The sequence below is a fragment of the Corythoichthys intestinalis genome, chromosome 15 (genome assembly GCF_030265065.1).
Source record: "Corythoichthys intestinalis isolate RoL2023-P3 chromosome 15, ASM3026506v1, whole genome shotgun sequence".
NCBI lineage: Eukaryota > Metazoa > Chordata > Actinopteri > Syngnathiformes > Syngnathidae > Corythoichthys > Corythoichthys intestinalis.
In genome coordinates this window covers 5,790,513-5,809,015 of record NC_080409.1, presented here as the reverse complement: position 1 = coordinate 5,809,015, position 18,503 = coordinate 5,790,513, and the positions used below count along the sequence as shown (strand labels likewise).

The 18,503-nt window shown below is 40.9% G+C and overlaps 1 protein-coding gene across 2 annotated transcripts in view; it reads left to right on the top strand.

Moving 5' to 3' along the window:
• The window catches only part of LOC130930678 (protein unc-79 homolog), a 172,004-nt gene that overhangs the window by 124,868 nt on the left and 28,633 nt on the right, over positions 1-18,503 (top strand). For both annotated transcript variants that reach the window (XM_057858695.1, XM_057858694.1), the window contains exons 34-42: positions 5,967-6,083; positions 6,165-6,267; positions 8,485-8,625; positions 8,742-8,780; positions 13,113-13,225; positions 13,302-13,387; positions 13,777-13,950; positions 14,261-14,329; positions 14,409-14,519. In XM_057858695.1, coding sequence (XP_057714678.1) covers positions 5,967-6,083; positions 6,165-6,267; positions 8,485-8,625; positions 8,742-8,780; positions 13,113-13,225; positions 13,302-13,387; positions 13,777-13,950; positions 14,261-14,329; positions 14,409-14,519 — 953 coding nt within the window. The remainder of the gene's footprint in view (positions 1-5,966; positions 6,084-6,164; positions 6,268-8,484; positions 8,626-8,741; positions 8,781-13,112; positions 13,226-13,301; positions 13,388-13,776; positions 13,951-14,260; positions 14,330-14,408; positions 14,520-18,503) is intronic.

The window sequence follows — 18,503 nt, the reverse complement described above, 5'->3', positions numbered from 1 at the left end:
GCAGTTATTGAACGCGACATGAGGCAATACCTTGCTCATCTGCACACAACCGCAACTTTCTACCCCCTCCTTCCTTCCTACTGCAACTCCGCCCGATGACAAAAAAAACAAAAAAAAACGATATTGAATAATTTCTCGCAGCACAACTTACGATCTCTCACGGCACGTCAGTGTGTCGTGGCACATCGGTTGAAAAACAGTGCTCTAGAGCAGAATTTCTCAAACAGTGGGGCGTGCCCCCCAGGGTTAGGTAGGGGTGGAGGAATTTTGACGAAGCATATGTGGCATTTGGCTTTGACTTCTAATACAGTGAGAGATGAGGAAAGACCAGTCTGTTTATTGTGCCTAAAATTGTTTGAATCATTTAAGACATCACTGTAAAACATTAGATCCCAATTACATTGATAAGCCGCTTGATTTTATTTTATTTTTTTCATTCAAAACATGCCGAATATTGCCAAGGCAAGGCAAGGCAAGGCAAATTTATTTATATAGCACAATTCAACACAAGGCAATTCAAAGTGCTTTACATCACATGAAGATCATAAAAATCACATTTAAACACAACGTAGAAACGAAGACAAAAGATCGCATTTAATTACAGAATAAAAATAAATAAATAAAATAAAAATAAAACAAAAACTACTACTAATAATAATAATTGAAATCAGCAATGGAGATAAAAACGAGGAATAGAAAGCAGGATAGATTGAAATATATAGACAGTTATAGATATGCAGTGCTAAACAAAAGCGTTTTTAGCCCTGATTTAAAAGAGCTAACAGTTTGAGCATACTTCAGACGTTCGGGTAACTTGTTCCAAAGGTGAGGAGCATAATAACTAAATGCTGCCTCACCCTGCTTGGTTCTTGTTCTTGGAACATGCAGAAGACCGGTTCCAGACGACCTTAGGGGTCTAGAGTCTCATAGGACTCTAACAAGTCAAGCATGTATTTTGGTCCAAGGCCATTAAGTGTTTTGTAGACGAGCAGTAGTATTTTATAGTCTATCCTTTGACTTACTGGAAGCCAGTGTAGCGATTTCAAAACTGGTGTAATGTGGTCCAGCTTCCTTGTATTTGTGAGGACTCTGGCTGCAGCATTCTGTACCAGCTGCAACTTCCTGACTGATTTTTTATCAAGACCTGTACATATACCGTTGCAATAGTCCAATCTGCTGAAAATGAATGCATGCATAAGTTTTTCCATGTCTTGTTGAGTCAGAAGCCCCTTAATTCTGGTTATATTTTTTAGGTGGTAATAAGCGGATTTAGTGACGGACTTTAAATGGCTATCAAATTTTAGGTCTGAGTCAATAATTACGCCAAGGTTTCTGACTTGATTTGTAGCTGTAAGTGACATTGTGCTAAGTTCGCTGCTTATCTTTGACCTTTCCTTTTTTGGCCCAAAAATGATCACCTCTGTCTTCTGCACATTTAACTGGAGAAAATTCTGGCACATCCATTCATTGATTTGATGATTGCATTTGCTCAGGGTGACTAAGGGACTATAATCATGTGGGGACACAGAAATGTACAGTTGTGTGTCATCTGCATAGGCGTGATAGGAGATGTCATACTGTTCCATTATCTGAGCTAACGGAAGCATATAGATGTTAAATAAGAGTGGTCCAAGAATTGACCCTTGAGGGACTCCACACGTGAATTTGGTTCGTTCTGACTGATGGTTTCCGATTGACACAAAGAAATCCCTATCATGTAAATAGGATGTGAATCACTGAAGAATAGTGTCAGTAAGCCCTACCCACTGTTCCAATCTGCTGAGTAGTATGTTGTGATCAACCGTGTCAAATGCGGCACCGAGATCCAATAGTGGCAGAACAGATGATTTGCCTGCATCGGTATTCCGACGAATATAATTTAGGACTTTGATAAGCACAGTCTCGGTGCTGTGTTGTGGTCGAAATCCAGACTGAAATGAGTTAAAAAGATTGTTTTGCATCATATAATTCTGGATCTGTTCGAACACAACCCTTTCGATAATTTTCCCCAGGAATGTCAGATTTGATATTGGCCTGTAATTACTAATGGTTGAGGCATCCAGATTAGTTTTTTTTAGGAGAGGTTTTATTACTGCAGTTTTTAAAGTCTGAGGAAACTCTCCTGTTTGGAGAGAAGTATTTATAATCTGAAGTATGTCTGGGGCTATGCAACGAAAAACAGTTTTGAAAAAGTTTGAAGGAAGGATGTCAAGGCAGCATGTTGTGGGCTTTAATTTCGACACAATTTCTGTTAAAGTGGCATTGTCCAAGAGGCTAAACTGTCTAAGATTGACGTGGGGGACATTTTGGGAGCCATTTAGTGTAACATTTGTTAATCTGGAGTTGCACACAGTCTGTCTAATCGTTAGTACTTTGTGTGTAAAGAATGCTGCGAAATTATTACAGGACACCTCAGATGCCAATTCCTGAGGTATTGATGCTTGTGGGTTTGTCAGTTTGTCAACAACAGAAAATAGTGTGCGGGTATTGTTAGTGTTTCTACTAATGATCTCTGAAAAATATGACTGTCTAGCATTTTTCAGTTCCTGGTTGTATTTGCGAAGACTGTCTTTGTAGATATCATAAAAAACTAGGAGTTTGTTTTTTCACCATCTGCGTTCTGCTCGTCTACAAACTTGCTTTTGTTTTATAGCTAGTATGGCATTTCTCCAGGGTGACCTCTTCTTTCTTGACAAAGATTTTGTCTTAATCGGGGCAATAGTGTCAATTACAGTCATCACACTGGAACTGAAACTATTTACAAGTTCTTCCACTGGAGCTATTGTAGGGGTTAATGGTGAGGCATAGGCCTGTGTGAATAACGCACAAGTGTTATCACTTATGTAACGCTTCCTAATCACCTCTGTTTCCCTTTTCAGAGGATGGACAGGGGTGGTCATTTTAAACATAATGCAGTAGTGATCAGACAGAGCAACATCATTCACTGTGACCTCAGAGATGTTAAGACCTTTGGATATTATTAAATCCAGTATGTGCCCTCTGTTATGTGTTGGAACTGTGACATGCTGAGATAAACCAAATGTATCCAAAATATTTAAAAGCTCTATAGCACATCCTTCTTCAGGATTATCAACATGAATGTTAAAGTCACCTACTAGAACAACACAATCAAAGTCCATGCAGACAGAAGACAGCATTTTGGTAAACTCATCAAAAAACATTGTGTTATACTTTGGTGGTCTGTAAAGTGTTACCAAGGCAGCTCTGCAAGGGCTTTTTAGCTGAATGACAATATATTCAAAGGAATCAAACTGACCACATGAAATATTTGTGCATTGGAAACTGTCCCTGATCAGACTGGCAACCCCACCTCCTTTCTTATGGGTTCTTGGCGCACTAAAGAAATTGAAGTTTGTGGGGGTTGCCTGAATCAGAACTGTCGAGCTCTTATCTTTATCTAACCAAGTTTCTGTTAGGAACATCATGTCAAGGTTATGTTTGCTGATAAAATCATTAATTAAGATTTGCCAGCTAAAGATCTTATATTTAGCAGAGCCAATTGGAGATGCCAGACTGGATTCACTGGTGAATTTTGGGAATGACATACTATGCTTAACAGGTTGGCAGAGTTGATTGAACGTTTTTTATTTCTCACCAATCTAGCCCTTTTTGTGTTGTTTATCACCACTGGGATTGTTGAGCATACAGACTGTACTCCATAGGGCCCCGGCTTTTGCTGGGACAGAACAGTCTTTGTAATGTTGTCACAGCCTGGACCCGGTGCATATCATATTGGTGTCGCAAACATGGCTTCCTCCATAGAAGGATAATACCGTGTAGTTCCAGAGTTGTAGTGCTTTGGCTTTGCCCCAAGAGAATTCCAGGGGAGGCTGGTTGGTTTGTTGCCATCTTCCCCTGGCACCTGTCGGGTGTGACAGGTACAGGGTGGAAGCGAAGACATGAACTTGAGGAGATCAAGAGACTGGTTAACCTTGCTATTTAGATCCATGGAGTCCAGACCAGGTTGACTCATTATTCCATCCAAACTAAGTCGTCGGCGGGGTGGCTTCCGGGACTGTGGGGATTTAGGCCTTGATGAGGCCTTAGCCTGACTGAGTCGGCGGAGTGGTGGCGTCTTGGAGTGTGAGGATTTGGTGCTGGATGGAGCCTTATCCTGGAGTCGGCGGCGTAGTGGCGTCTTGGAGTGTGAGGATTTGGGGCTGGATGGGGTCTTATCCTGGAGTCGGTGGCGTGTTGGCGTCTTGGAGTGTGAGGATTTGGGGCTGGATGGGGCTTTAGCTTGGAGTCGGCGGCGTGTTGGCGTCTTGGAGTGTGAGGATTTGAGGCTGGTTGGGGCCTCGTCAGCAGAGGATTGCACGGTCAGGTGGTTCTCCTCCTGTTGAGCTGATGGAGCCGCTTCTTGGGTCTCGTCTGAAGGAGGTCGATCACCTGCTACCAGGGTCTCCTCCCGTTGAGGCAGTGGAGCCTCAGTAGAGGGCTGGTCACAGCCTGGCAGGGCTGGCTTAGTCACTTCTCCTTCAGCGATTGTAGGCTCCATTTTTGGAGGAGACGATCCTGCGTGCTCACCAGCCTCAATGTTTATCAGATGTTTTGGGACAGCTTGCCAACAATCGTCCTGCTTTGTCAGTGTTACATCAGTAAACCAATGAGCACTGTTAGCATCATATAAGATGGCAAACTAAGTTGCTCAGTGCAAAATAAACCTACACCATAGCAAAGGAGCTGATACTGCCGGCACCAAAGATAAAAACTGTCCCTATGTCCAATGACAATGTCGTTTTGTTTCTATTAATTTTTGTTTTTTCGGTCAAATTGTTTGGCTAATCAATTTGAATTTGTTATTATATATTAATATTTATTAAATTTTATTTTTCAGTATTAAATGGTCAAAAAAGGCACCTTGAGTGACTTTTTTAGTTATACTTTATTGTAAGTTGACCTACTGTACTATCCTTTGTTTTCTTTAATATTGAAAAGGACACAATGTTATGCATAGGTGTACTTTATAGACAAGTGATACTATTTACAGTGGCGGCAGAGAGTTGGAGGGGCCAAAATGTCTGCTTTCCTGGGGTTGGGCGTAACAGAAAATAATTGAGAAGCACTGCTTTCGAGTGGAGGAGTGTCAAACATAAGCCTCATGTGCCATAAGGGGCCCACCAGGCGGTTCAGTTCGGGGGTTGTTCTGCCTTACTGGCATGATGCAGCTTGTTCATACTTTACAGAATCACATTCTTGTATTTTATCGCTAATACATTTTGACCGTAAAAACCGGAGATTTGTGCACTTCTGCACTTGTGTCCGCAGTCACATTCATTTATTCTCGAGTCAAAACGGAATTGACGTCCAGCACCATCAGTTGGAGCCAATGAATTAACAAAAAAGTGACCTAAAATGTTCTGAATCAGACAGGAAGTGACCTAAAATCAACAGGAAGTAACCTGGAAATGCCCTAAAATCAACAGGAAGAGACCTAAGAAGAGGAAGTGGCCCAGAAATGCCTTAAAATTAACATTAAATATTCCAAAATGTACAGGAAGGTACCCATACATTCCCCTAATCTATTAAAAATAAAAAATATATATTATTGTTATTAAACAATGGTATATTGTTTTTCTCAGCGCATAGTTATCTATATGAACTGTAATTACTATACTGTACTTTAACATATTACATAACCACATTAAGCCAAAGAAATACAACAACAAAAAATACAGAAATTAAGCATTTTTTTAAATGTAAGGAGTGGGCAAATTTTTTCTTGTTGAAAAATAAAATTGCCAAGAATGTGGCCCGTGAACCAAAAATGGTTTGTAAAACCTTGCTTTAGAGTGTTTGGGTTAAATGGTGTGAGTTGATGGAAACTTCCCCTCATCGTCTGTTTTATTACCCTTGAAATATCCAACTAATCCAAATCACCTCACCCATTATCTGTACTTTAAAAGCAATGTGAACTCAAGTATTTCTGTGTATGTGACCTTCAGCTCAGTACCGTCAGGTGAAGCGAGGTTCTCTGGGCGCGCTGACCATGAGCCAACTGATGAAGCGACAGCTGGAGCATCAGTCCAGTGCACCGCACAACATCAGCACATGGGACACAGGTCAGTCAGGCATTCGTTACACCAAGCTCAATGACTTCTATTTGATCTGATCATAATGAATGCTTTTTAATGTACTCTTAGGTCCAACAAAAACCAGTCTGCTCTCTGCACCGAGCACAGTTAGCATGTTTGTCCCTGCACCTGAAGAATTCATTGATGAGCAGCCCACCTTAATGTCTGACAGGTGAATAAATACATTCTCAGCTGCTAGTACTATTGTAGTATTAGTATACGGTATTATATATACCAGGGGTAGCCAACTTTGGTCCTCGAGGGCCCCTATCCAGCTTGTTTTCCATGTCTCCCTCCTCCAACACACCTGACTCAAATAATCAGGATCATTATCAGGCTCCTGCAGAGCTTACTGATGAGCTGATCATTTGATTCAGGTGCTTTAAAGGAGGGAGACATGGAAAACAAGCTGGATAAGGGCCCTCAAGGACCGGAGTTGGCTACACATAATATATACTGTACATTCATTCCCTCGTTTTTCGCAGTTAATGGGGAGCAGAACCTGCCGCGATAAGTGAAGTAGGCACAAAAAATATTTTTGTGTGTGTGTGTGTGTTCAATGTATTTTTTCAGATTTAGCATTGGAAAGAGTTATGGCGGAAAACACTAGGGTGATTTAAAGTTCCGCTCTGAGACCCCCAATTTGGCCAAATTTCAAAATTGTCTGATATGCATGCATCATTGGAAAGCATAAAATCTCAATTTTCTGGTAGAAGAAAATTTTTGCACAGAAAGGCATGTTTGATAAAATGTTTTTTAAACAGCAAAACCCTATCTGGAAGTGAGAGCACGCGAGAGCAGAATTACAGACGCCATGACTTTAACGAGATAGTATCGCGTACTTACCTTGTTTCGATCTAAAAATTCCATGTCGCATGTATCAGTGAGTGTCAAGACACAGCTGTGAATGGCCACAGCTGGATTTTTTGGGGGAATTTATGGGTGAAACATGGTAATATAACAAGGGTCGCGATGCAGAAATCGCAGACATCAAGGAGTGGTCAAGATTTTCTTTTTCATATATTTACCCTTTTAAATGTTTTTTTTTTTTTCTTCCAATTTTTTTTTGTTTGGATCGATTATCATTTAACCTATCGGGGAAAATGGGACAGTAACAAAAAACAACAATTTAGCAATAGTTATGATGTAGATATCCGTGACTTTTTTTACAGACGCCACGTAATTTGTTTAAAAGTTTAAAAAAATGCGAGTGAATAATTTTTTAAAGTCGTTTTTTTTTTTTTTAAACAAAATACTAGACATCAATTAATGATTCTAAGCTAAAAATGGCATACATTTTGAAGAATAAATATAAATACTTACCTTGTTTTCATGGCTGGGTTGAAACAAAAACGGTTGCGCGAAGTCTGTAAACGGGGGTTTACAGGGTAAAACGGGCATATTAAAAATAGTTCGGGGGCTTAATGCGCCATGAATCTGCTAAGGCAGCATATAGACATATTGTTCTATCAAACACAACAGTTTTTTTGGGCTTAAAATACAGCAGTTTCTTTTAAAGAGGAGTACAAGAGCAGAAACTGCTTTTTCAGTCAGGTCTGTGTTTTCCACCATATACAGTGGGGCAAATAAGTATTTAGTCAACCACTAATTGTGCAATTGTGCAAAAAAACATGATTGGAACAACCCTAATAATTATGATAAGTTTTAAACATGTTACTGTCCCACCGAATTATTTTTAAACAAGAATAAAGTACTGTACTGTAGTAGAAAAATGCTTTGCTTTATTAAATGCTTCAGTTATCTCCCTTGGCTGTGACTCTTGGGCTAGGTTCTTACTGCAAGTCTTAATGCACAATTCAGATTTTTTCGTCCTCCCTCTTTTCTTTGGCGTGCCCATTCAGACTGCCTTTGTTCATTGAGCTTTTTCAAGCACTAGGCATGCGCATTAATTCGCCGTCTGGAAATGACCCCAGAATGACCGCAGATCAAAAGGAATTGACCCGATAACAACAGGAAGTGACCCCGAAATGTCCCCGAAATCAACAGGAAGTGAACCGATATGAGCAGGAAGTGACCCCGGAATGCCCCAAAATCCACAGGAACTGCTGCAAAATCAACAGAAAGTGAACCCGAAATGCCTCAAAATCAACAAGAAGTGCCGCGATATACCAACCACCACAGCAAAGCTACCATCGTTGGAGAAATTGCGACGGTAGACCTTAGTTAGTTATGTAATTGTCTTTATATGCAGGGTCAATCTACTCTCCCTGAGACTACTACTGCTAATCTACTAGAATGAATCCATACCATAAATGTATGCAGTCTTGTTTATGTAAGGTTGATTTTAAAGGAATTTACAATCATTAAACGTGATGGTGGCAGAGACTGTTGAGGGAATTACCAAGTAGGTTTCTTTGTGATACTTTAGGTGCCGGGACTGTGCGGCTGTTTTGGAAGAATACGATGAGGAGACACTGGGCCTAGCAGTGGTGGTGCTTTCCATGTTCATCCACCTCAGCCCTGATCTGGCCGCTCCTATGCTATTGGACATCATGCAATCTGTGGGCAGGTAGAGCAGCTCCCTCTTCCAGCAACACCGCACTTAAAAGAAGTTTCATAACCAACTCCCAGGATTCATGCATGATTCATTCGTGGAGTCTGATCCATTGCTTGGATTTCTTTCAGGTTGGCTTCCAGTGCTAATTTTTCTGGACAAGCTGAGAGGTATGACATGAAGCTGTCACACTGCCGTGCAGAGATCTGGACAACTTCTTTTAGATTAGTGGTCCCCAACCTTTTTTGCACCACAAACCGATGTGATGTGGGCCTTATTTTCACAGACCGGCAATGTGTGGCAGAAAAATACAGTAAATATAAAATAACACGACAGGGCAACAAATAAACGTTAAGTGCAGTGATATTATAACTCACCAGACGCTGAATCAATCTTTTTGACAGCGGCCTCTCCTAAAACTTGACGGCAAATATCTTTGGTTGCAGGTATAATACATTCTTCTCCAATCGTGAAAGATTTCTTGGCTTTGGCAGTATGGTTTGTTGATGTGGTGGCCCTCACTAATTGTTTGTTACTTGTGCTCGTTCTTTCCCCCCCAAAAAATCCAAAGTCTTATCCATTATTCCAGGATACTTAGTCTCTACGTGCCGAAGCAGCTTTGAAGGCTTCATTGCCTCGTTTGCTAACTTTTGACCATATATCGTGAGGAAAATTAAGTATTTGAACACCCTGCGATTTTGCAAGTTCTCCCACTTAGAAATGATGGGCGGGTTTGAAATTTTCATGATAGGTGCTTGTCCACTGTGAGAGACAATCCCCCCAAAAAATCCAGAAATCACAGCGTATGATTTTTTAAAAAAAAAACAATTTATTTGTATTATACTACTGCAAATATGTATTTGAACACCTGAGAAAATTAATGTTAATATTTGGTACAGTAGCCTTTGATTACAATTACCTTTACACCATGTTTGGACACTGCAGCAGGGATTTTGCACCACTGCTCCACACAGATCTTCTCTAGATCAATCAGGTGGCTAGTCCCTCAAGAACCTTGATATGCTTTTTACAAAGCCACTCCTTGGTTATGGTTGTCTGCTTCAGGCCATTGCCATGATGGAAGACACAGTCACGACTCATTTTCAATGTTCTAACAGAGGGAATACATGGTCCCCGTCATCTCTCCTTAATACAGTGCAATCCTCTAGTCCCATATGCAGAAAAACATCCCCAAAGCATGATGCTACTACTCCCATGCTTCACAGTAGGGATGGTGTTCTTAGGATGGTACTCATCATTCTTCTTCCTCCAAACACGATGAGTGGAATTAACAAAAAAACGTTCCATTTTGATCTCATATGACCACATGACTTTCTCCCATGACTCCTCCGGATCATCCAAATGGTCACTGGCAAACTTAAAATGGGCCTGAAGATGTACTGGTTCAAGCAGGGGAAATTTCCGTGCCATACATGATTTTAAACCATGATGTCTTAATGTTTTACCAACAATAACCTCGGAAATTTGTTCCCAGCTCCTTTCAGGTCATTGACCAGCTCCTCCTGTGTAGTTCTTGGCTGATTCCTCAACATTCTTAGAATCATTGAGACCCTACGAGTTATATCTTGCATGGAGACCCAGTCCGAGGGAGATTGACAGTCATGTTTAGCTTTGTTTAGCTTCTTCTGTTTTCTAATAATTGCTCCAACGGTGGATCTTATATCACCGAGCTGCTTGGCAGTTGCCCCGTAACCATGTCCAGCCTTGTCTCTGGTGTCTTTGGACAGCTCTTTGGTCTTGACCATGGTAGTAATTTGAGTCTTCCTGATTGTATGGGGGGGACAGGTGATTATATGCAGCTAACTGCCTCAAACAGGTCAAAAAGTCAGACTCAAAAAGTCCACCTCTACTCCACTTATTTGTTGGACTTTTTAAATGCGACTAACAGGTCTTTAAGGCTCACAATTCTAGCTACTAGACAGGTTTTCAAATGCTTATTTGCAGATGTGTAATACAAATAAATTGTTAAAAAATCACACACTTTGATTTCAGGATCCCCCCTTTAGATGTCTTTAGATTGTGTAGGCTTATTATTTCCGGGAAAAATGAAGCGCCTACATCATTATCGAGGACAAGTGCACATAGATATGGCAGAAAACACTTAGGTGACTTGAAGTTCCGCTCTGAGACCCCTAATTTGGCCAAATTTCAAAATTGACCGATATGCATGTGTGATACATCATTGGAAAGCTTAAAATCCCAATTTTCTGGGGGAACAAAAATTTTGAACAGCAGGGATTTTTTTAAAAAAAATACGTATTTTAACTGCAAAACCCTATCGGGAGGTGAGAGCATGCGAGAGCAGAATTACAGATGCCATGACATGATATTATCGCGTACTTACTTTGTTTCGATCCAAAAACTCCATGTAGCATGTATCACTGAGTGTCAAGACACAGCTGGATTTTCTGGGGATTTTATGGGTGAAACATATAATATAACATGGGTCGCGATGCAGCAATCGCAGACATCATGAAGTGGTCGAGATTTTACAGTATATATGGCGGAAAACAGTCAGGTGACTTGACGTTCCGCTCTGAGACCCTCAATTTGGCGAACTTTCAAAATTGTCCGAAATGCATGTGTGATACATCATTGGAAAGCTTAAAATCTCAATTTTCTGGGGGGAATTTTTTTTTGAACAGGAAGGCATTTAAAAAGAACAAAAAATTAAACAGCAAAACCCTAATTGCAGGCGAGAACACGCGAGAGCAGAATTAAAGACGCCATGATTTTAATGAAATATTATCGTGTACTTACCTTGTTTCGATCCAAAAACTCCAGGTAGCATGTATCACTGAGTGTCAAGACACAGCTGTGAATGGCCACGGCCGGATTTTCTTTTATTTTATGGGTGAAACATGGTGATATAACATGGGTCGCGATGCAGAAATCGCAGACAACAAGGAGTGGTTGAGATTTTCTTTTTCATATAGTTACCCATTTAAACGTTATTTTTCAATTTTTTGGGGTTTGGATCGATTATTTATCATCTGATGTAACGGGGAAAATGCGACAGTAACAAAAAAAAAAATACAATTAAGTGATAGTTATGAGGTAAATATCCGTGACTTTTTTACAGGCGCCATTTTTTTCTGAGTGACGTAATTTGTTTAAGTTTAAAATATACGAGTAATTTTTCTTTTTTTTTTTTTTTTTAACGAAATATTAGACATCAATTAATGATTCTAAGCTAAAAATGACACACATTTGAAATATATATATATACATATATATATATATATATACTGTATACAGTACTGTGCAAACGTTTTAGGCAGGACACCTGCCTAAAACGTTTGCACAGTACTGTATATTTCTATTATATTATGTATATAAAGGATATACTGTATGTATATATTTTCCCCAAGTGGAAGCTTCCATGATCCTAATAAATTTAATAATTAAAAAAAATATATATATACATATACATATATATATATATATATATATATATATTTACCCTTTTAAACATTTTTTTTCCCAATTTTTCTTTGTTTGGATCGATTATTTATCATCTAACATATCGGAGAAAATGCGACAGTAACAAAAAAAAATAAATACAATTAAGCGATAGTTATGAGGTAGATATCCGGGACTTTTTTACAGACACCATTTTTTTCATTGTGACGTAATTTATTTAAAAGTTTAAAAGATGCAAGTGAATGATTTTTTATAGTTGTTTTTTTTTTCCAAACGAAATATTAGACATCAATTAATGATTCTAAGCTAAAAATGACAGACATTTCGAATAACAAATATGTTTACTTCCCCTCTTTGAAACAAAAGCGGCTAAGCGACGTCTGTAAACGGGTGTTTTCAGGGTAAAACGGACAAATTCAAAATAGTTTGGGGAGTTAATGTGCCATGAATCTGCTATGGCAGCATATAGACATATTGTTCTATCAAACACAACCATTCTTTTGGTTTAAAATATAGCAGTTTATTTTAAAGAAGGGTGCTAGAGCAGAATCGGCTTTTTCAGCCTTGTCTGTGTTTTACGCCATATAAAAGAAATAGATGCTAGCTCTAATTGATTTCTATAACAACATCCTATCCACTTTTATTATATCTATTGACTTATCCAAGCAAAACAACCAGAAGTACCCCATCCGCCATTGCTGAGGTCCGCCATGCCCACACCACACAGACAGCAGCGGGCAGCTAACGTTACTGTTTACACTGACTAACGCTGGGCTGCTACTGAGTTGTGCAAAATACCAAGTAATGGCGGCCACCACTAGAGGGCGACGCTCACAAATCTCCACTCGGATTAGTCAATACAGTAGGCAGGCAGATTGATGTGTCAAGAGGCACCGGCCAGAATGTGGTGGTTAATAAATTATTTATTATTTCTGTGCGGCCTGGTAGCATATGCGACATGGACCGTTACCGGTCCCCGGCCAGGTGGTTGGGGACCACTGTTGTAGATAATGAATAATAAACATGGCCAACACATTCCCTTTTCGCGTGCTTTGCAGCATGTTGATCCCAGGGAATCTTGCGGGTGTTGCCAAGCAGTTCCTCCGCTGTATGTTCCACCAGCTGGCTCCAAATGGCATTTTGCCGCAACTCTTTCAAAGCAACATTAAAGGTCAGTTTTTAACCCTCCTAATTCAATCTAAACCGGAAAGATAATTAAAGTGTCCTATTTTTTTTTTTCTTTGCAGATGGAAGTTTTCTTCGAACGCTTGCTTTGTCGCTCATAGATTTCAATGAACTGAGCTCTGTCGCTGCACTGAACATGCTGCTTGAGGTGAGTTTTCTGCTAATTCGTCTTTTTACCAGCAGGAGGAGCTCTTGTCAAAGCATTGGAGGGCCCCTGAGGCGCCATCCAGGCAGCATAAACCCATTTAAAACAGCAATTCCTCAGGGTATTCAAGAGAACCTACATTATTACCCTGCACAACTGCACCAGTTGATTGTTATTGCTGGGCTAAATAAATGACACAGATAAAAGCCCAGTGATGCGTAAGGACTGTGCGAGCGATAATCTGTGCTCCGGTGTCCCACATCCGCCGCTGCAGTCCTGAGCACTGTGATTGATCAGAGGCGAATGATCGGTTAAATGGAAATAGCGCCACGCTTATAGAATGCCATTATATAACAGACTTGTTCTTTCTGCCTCTGTGCCCTTTCTTACAGGGCTTGAACAACAAGAAGAGTCTACCGGCAGGAGGCACTATGCTGCACTGCCTGGACAACATTGCCACCTTTATGGAAGCCCTCCCCATGGACTCCCCGAGCAACCTGTGGACCACCATCTGCAACCAATTCCAAACGTTCCTCACTAAACTGCCCTCTGTGCTTCCTCTAAAGGTAGCCATCGACGCCGACAACGCTCACTTAGCCGGCTTTCAGCCTGATATGCTTTGATGTGATTATGGCTCAGGAGAAAGCACGGAGCAGCGCCCTTGTCAGGTTCAATAGCAATGAGTCTCGAGAATGTAATTGATTTGACTCTGCCGCTTTTGACCTTGGAGGTCAAATTAAAGTGTCCCTAATCATTTTATCCCCGCATGAATTCGATCCGATGTTATGATTATGCGTCACGGTGAGATAGTTGCATAAACTTTTGGACTTAGGAAAGTCTTCTCGTTAAAGCTTTTTCAATCTGTCTGTGTTTTAGTGCCCAATGGATTCCAGCCTGAGGATTATAATTTGCCTTCTGAAAATCCCAACTACAAATTCAACTCGGGTAAACCCACTGAAGATTTTGGGGAAGCTTCATTTAAACAAATCCCGACCTTTCACATCTAACCTCCTGTGTCCTACAGAGCCTCCTGGAACCTTTTTCCAAGCTGCTGAGCTTCGTCATCCAGTACGGCATCTTCAGCCTCTCCTACTTAGTCGAATTATGCGGACTCTGTTACAAAGCCTTTAACAAGGTACAGTACTTTTGAGTCTATTTCCACTGCCAGGTGTCAAACTCAAGGTCCGGGGGCCGCAAGATTTAGTGTGGTCCATGGAAGAAAATCATGTGTGTCCGCTTCAGTTTTATGCTAAATTAGCAAAATTGCAGATTAAACACTAGAACTACCAAGGGTGGATCATATGATACAAATCCCTTTTGTATCCAGAGAAGGATTATCTGTCCCTAATCGGCATATCTTTTGTGAGCATTGAGGTCGTCATTAGTCATTCCCATTCAAACTAGCAAAACCACAGGGTTGGATTGCTCCAATTAGCATCTTGAGTGTTTGTGGGAAGGGCTGCCTTGGCTGTGTGGGACCGCTCAGGCACGAAATCGGGCGGACAATCTTTTTATATATATTCCAAAATTGCCCACAGTACAAGGGACAGTGTAATAAAAAAACAAAACAAAACATTTTTTATGTGGTGACATATGACACTCCGCCCTTTTCCCGGAGCTAGGTGTTGGAGGTTGTTGCCGAGGATATTTTTCCTTCTGCGCCTTCTTTGTGCCCACATGAGAGTGAGCCAATTCCTTTGCAAGACCCACCAAGAAGTCCACCCGTCTTATGTTCAAGATGCTAATTGCAGCTATCCAGAGCTAAACCCCCCTTCACACCTTGGCAGCGACTCCACAGGAGTGTGTAGCGGTGTGGCCTGCTTGATTGCTTCTTTTGTATTTTTTGACAAAAGTCCAGTAGTCAGTTTGGTATCGAGGTCATTTGACGCCTTTCTGGTATTTCTTTATAGCCAAAAAAAACGGGACTTCCAGTGATGAATGCCATTTCAAACTAGCGGCAGCCTAGTGGGAAGGGTTCAGCGGCAACCCATTCATTGTGTATGTGGGTGCAGACCTTCGGTGAAAGTGAGTGGTGGACGGCTGTTTTGGGCGGAACGGCAAGTATGAATGAATTTGCGCCGAGAGGCACGGCCCAAAATAGTGTTGCTCTATTTTCAGACTGCCACCATGCTGACGTCAACAACACATCCAATAGCAGAGGGGCAGGCGTACTTATATCTGTGATATCAGGCTGTTTCGGTGGACAGATATACGTAAATCACGGCCGACGAAACCTTGATGCTTTTATAAAGTTTCGCGGAGAGCTGGGGCACCCGAAAATTGACTCTCATACCTCTCCTTTCTAAGCTAAATGGTACCTCAATGTATGCTATTCAGCTTCTCACCGAAACTAGTCAAACTAACACTGCAGGAAAAGTAGCTGTTTTCTTGCGCAACAACGAAAAATATACGTATTGATGCTTGGGACTATAGTAAATATGCTTACTGCTTTTCACTTCCTGACAGGGTCTACTTGTATGTTGGGCTACGTGGCTTAGGCTTGCCACCCGTCCCTTGAAATACGGAATCATTCCGTAATTGGGAATTAAAAGTTGCGTTCCGTATTGAACCAATACGGAATGCAATTTATTCCGTATTTCATAATTGTCCCATGGGGCGACCCACGGCTCCGGCGGCAGGGAGGGGCGGGCGGCGGTGCACCCAGCCCATGCACGTCTGGTACACACAAACACACACCTGCGCTCATGAATGAACACTGAGCCAACGATAATGAACAAAAAGGGCAGGAGATATTAAAGACAGCAATGATAGTTATCTGCCTGCCCGCTGTTGTCTGCCCCGCACTGCGCTCCACTTCCGGGTTCATTGCCTAGTGACCTCGCTCGCTCGGCTCAGTGCACCGCCACGCGCGTTTTCAAAACAAAGATGTCTTCAACACCAGACGCTCAGGACACCCCACCTCAACCTCAAAAGAGGAAACATCTCCAAAAAATAGACTGGAGCAGGAAGAGTGTAACCTGTGGCTCGATAGAGTCACTGATGATGATTATAAAGCGAACTGCAAGGCAGGCAGGAAAGTTTTTGCAGTGTCTCACGGAGGTGTAAAACAGCGTGCTGCAGGGGACCTCCACAAACGGAATGTAAGATCCCAGAAGAGCCTTCGTCACAATTCTTTGTACCTGAACCATCCCCTGAGCTTGGTTTGGTATGTTATTATGCTCTTGTATATGGATAACATATAGGCCATATTTATATTTACCTTCATACATCTTGCATTGATAGGAGCATAGCTCGGCTATTTCAGTTGCTACTATGGTTGATTATTTTCAGGAATGTTGATTTTTTTTTTTTTTGAAACATGAATTTATCATCAATCAATATGGAATTAATATATGTACCCATAAAGAACATCTTATTTTTATTTTGCTAACTAATGCTCCTCATTTTGGAATATATTGATTGATTAATAATGATACCAAAATTAAAGCAATAATTTGACATCATCCCACTCCTACCCTCTAAATTACTGCAGCTGAGGGGACACAGTATATAGCACACAGTAAAACGTGGCCAGAGCTACAATAGTGCTGACTGTGGACACATGCTCAATCAGAAAATGCTTATGTAATTCCAAAATGGTGAAGAAAATGACTTTGGGGAGAACAAAGCAAGAGGCACTGTTGAAACAAGTCCTGGGTCCAAAGGCAGTGGGTGATGTGCTCAAGATCTTAGCGTCACCCATCCCATTCTCCATACAGACCGATGCCTCGAATAAATTGAGCAGGAAGATGTTTCCCCTTGCTGTCCAGTACTTCAGTCCAGAGTCTGGGGTCACCAACAAAATGCTGGACTTCATAGAGAATGCAGACGAGTCAGCTGTTGGAATTGTAGCTCTCCCGGAACATTCCCTTAAGAAATTTGGCTTGTCAATGGGTCACGTGACCGGATTCAGTGCCGACAACACAAATGTTAATCACGATATTCACAACTTCATTTTCATTAACCTGCAGAAAAAAACAAAACGGTCTGCTGCAAGGAAACTGCCATGCCCACATAGTGCACAATACAGTTTTCTTATCTAAAAATAGATGCATTTCTATGCATTTTAGAAGTTTTAGGAGTTTTGGGGATGCCCCTTTTTTTTCGCCGGTAAGGCTTTGGGTGCTATTTCTGAAAGGTGGCAACCCTAACGTGGGTGGCTCCTCCCTTTTGCTCTTTCCGTGGACCGTTCTACAAAGTGAGTTGCCGTTCCCGTGATAAGGCAATTTCAATTTCGAAAACAGGTATCGGAACGATTAAAAACATTTTTTTTCTTTTTATATACTTTATTTAGATATAGAACTCCTAGCAAAAAGTATGTAATCACCAGTCTCAGACAAGCACTCACTCAGACATTTTATCATGTTGAACAAACTCAGATAAAAATCTTGAAAAAATAATTAGTTCAAAAGTGCAACTTTTTAGCATTCAGAAACACTAAAAGAAATGAATAATAACATTGTGGTGGTCAGTAAATGTTACTTTTATAGAGCAAGTGCAGGGAAATATATACGGAATCACTCCATTCTGAGGAAAAAATATGGAATCATGAGAAACAAAGAAAGAAATAACAATCAAAACACATCTCTAGTATTTAGTAGCACCACCTCTGGCTTTAATGACAGCTTGCAGTCTCTGAGGCATAGACTTGATGTGTATTCTTCATCAATTTGGTGCCAACTCTCTTTGATTGCGGTTGCCAGATCATCCTTGCAGGTCGGAGCCTTGCTGTAGACCTTTTTTTTTTTTTCAATTTCCACCACAGGTTTTCAATATGGTTGAGATCTGGGCTATTTGCAGGACATGACATTGACTGGATGAGTCTTTCTCCAAGGAATGCTTTTACAGTCTGTGGCATGATGTATTGTCATCTTGGATAATGACAAACATATTTTCAATTGAAGGGATAAGAAAGCTGTCTAAAATTTCAATGTAAACTTGTGCATTTAGTGAATATTTAACCACAACCATTTCCCCAGTGCCTTTGCTCACATGCAGCCCCATATCATCAAGGACTGAGGGAATTTTAATGTCTTCTTCAGGCAGTCATCTTTGTAAATCTCGCTGGAACAGCACCAGACCAAAGTTCCAGCATTTTTAATGTTTCACGCTGGGGTAT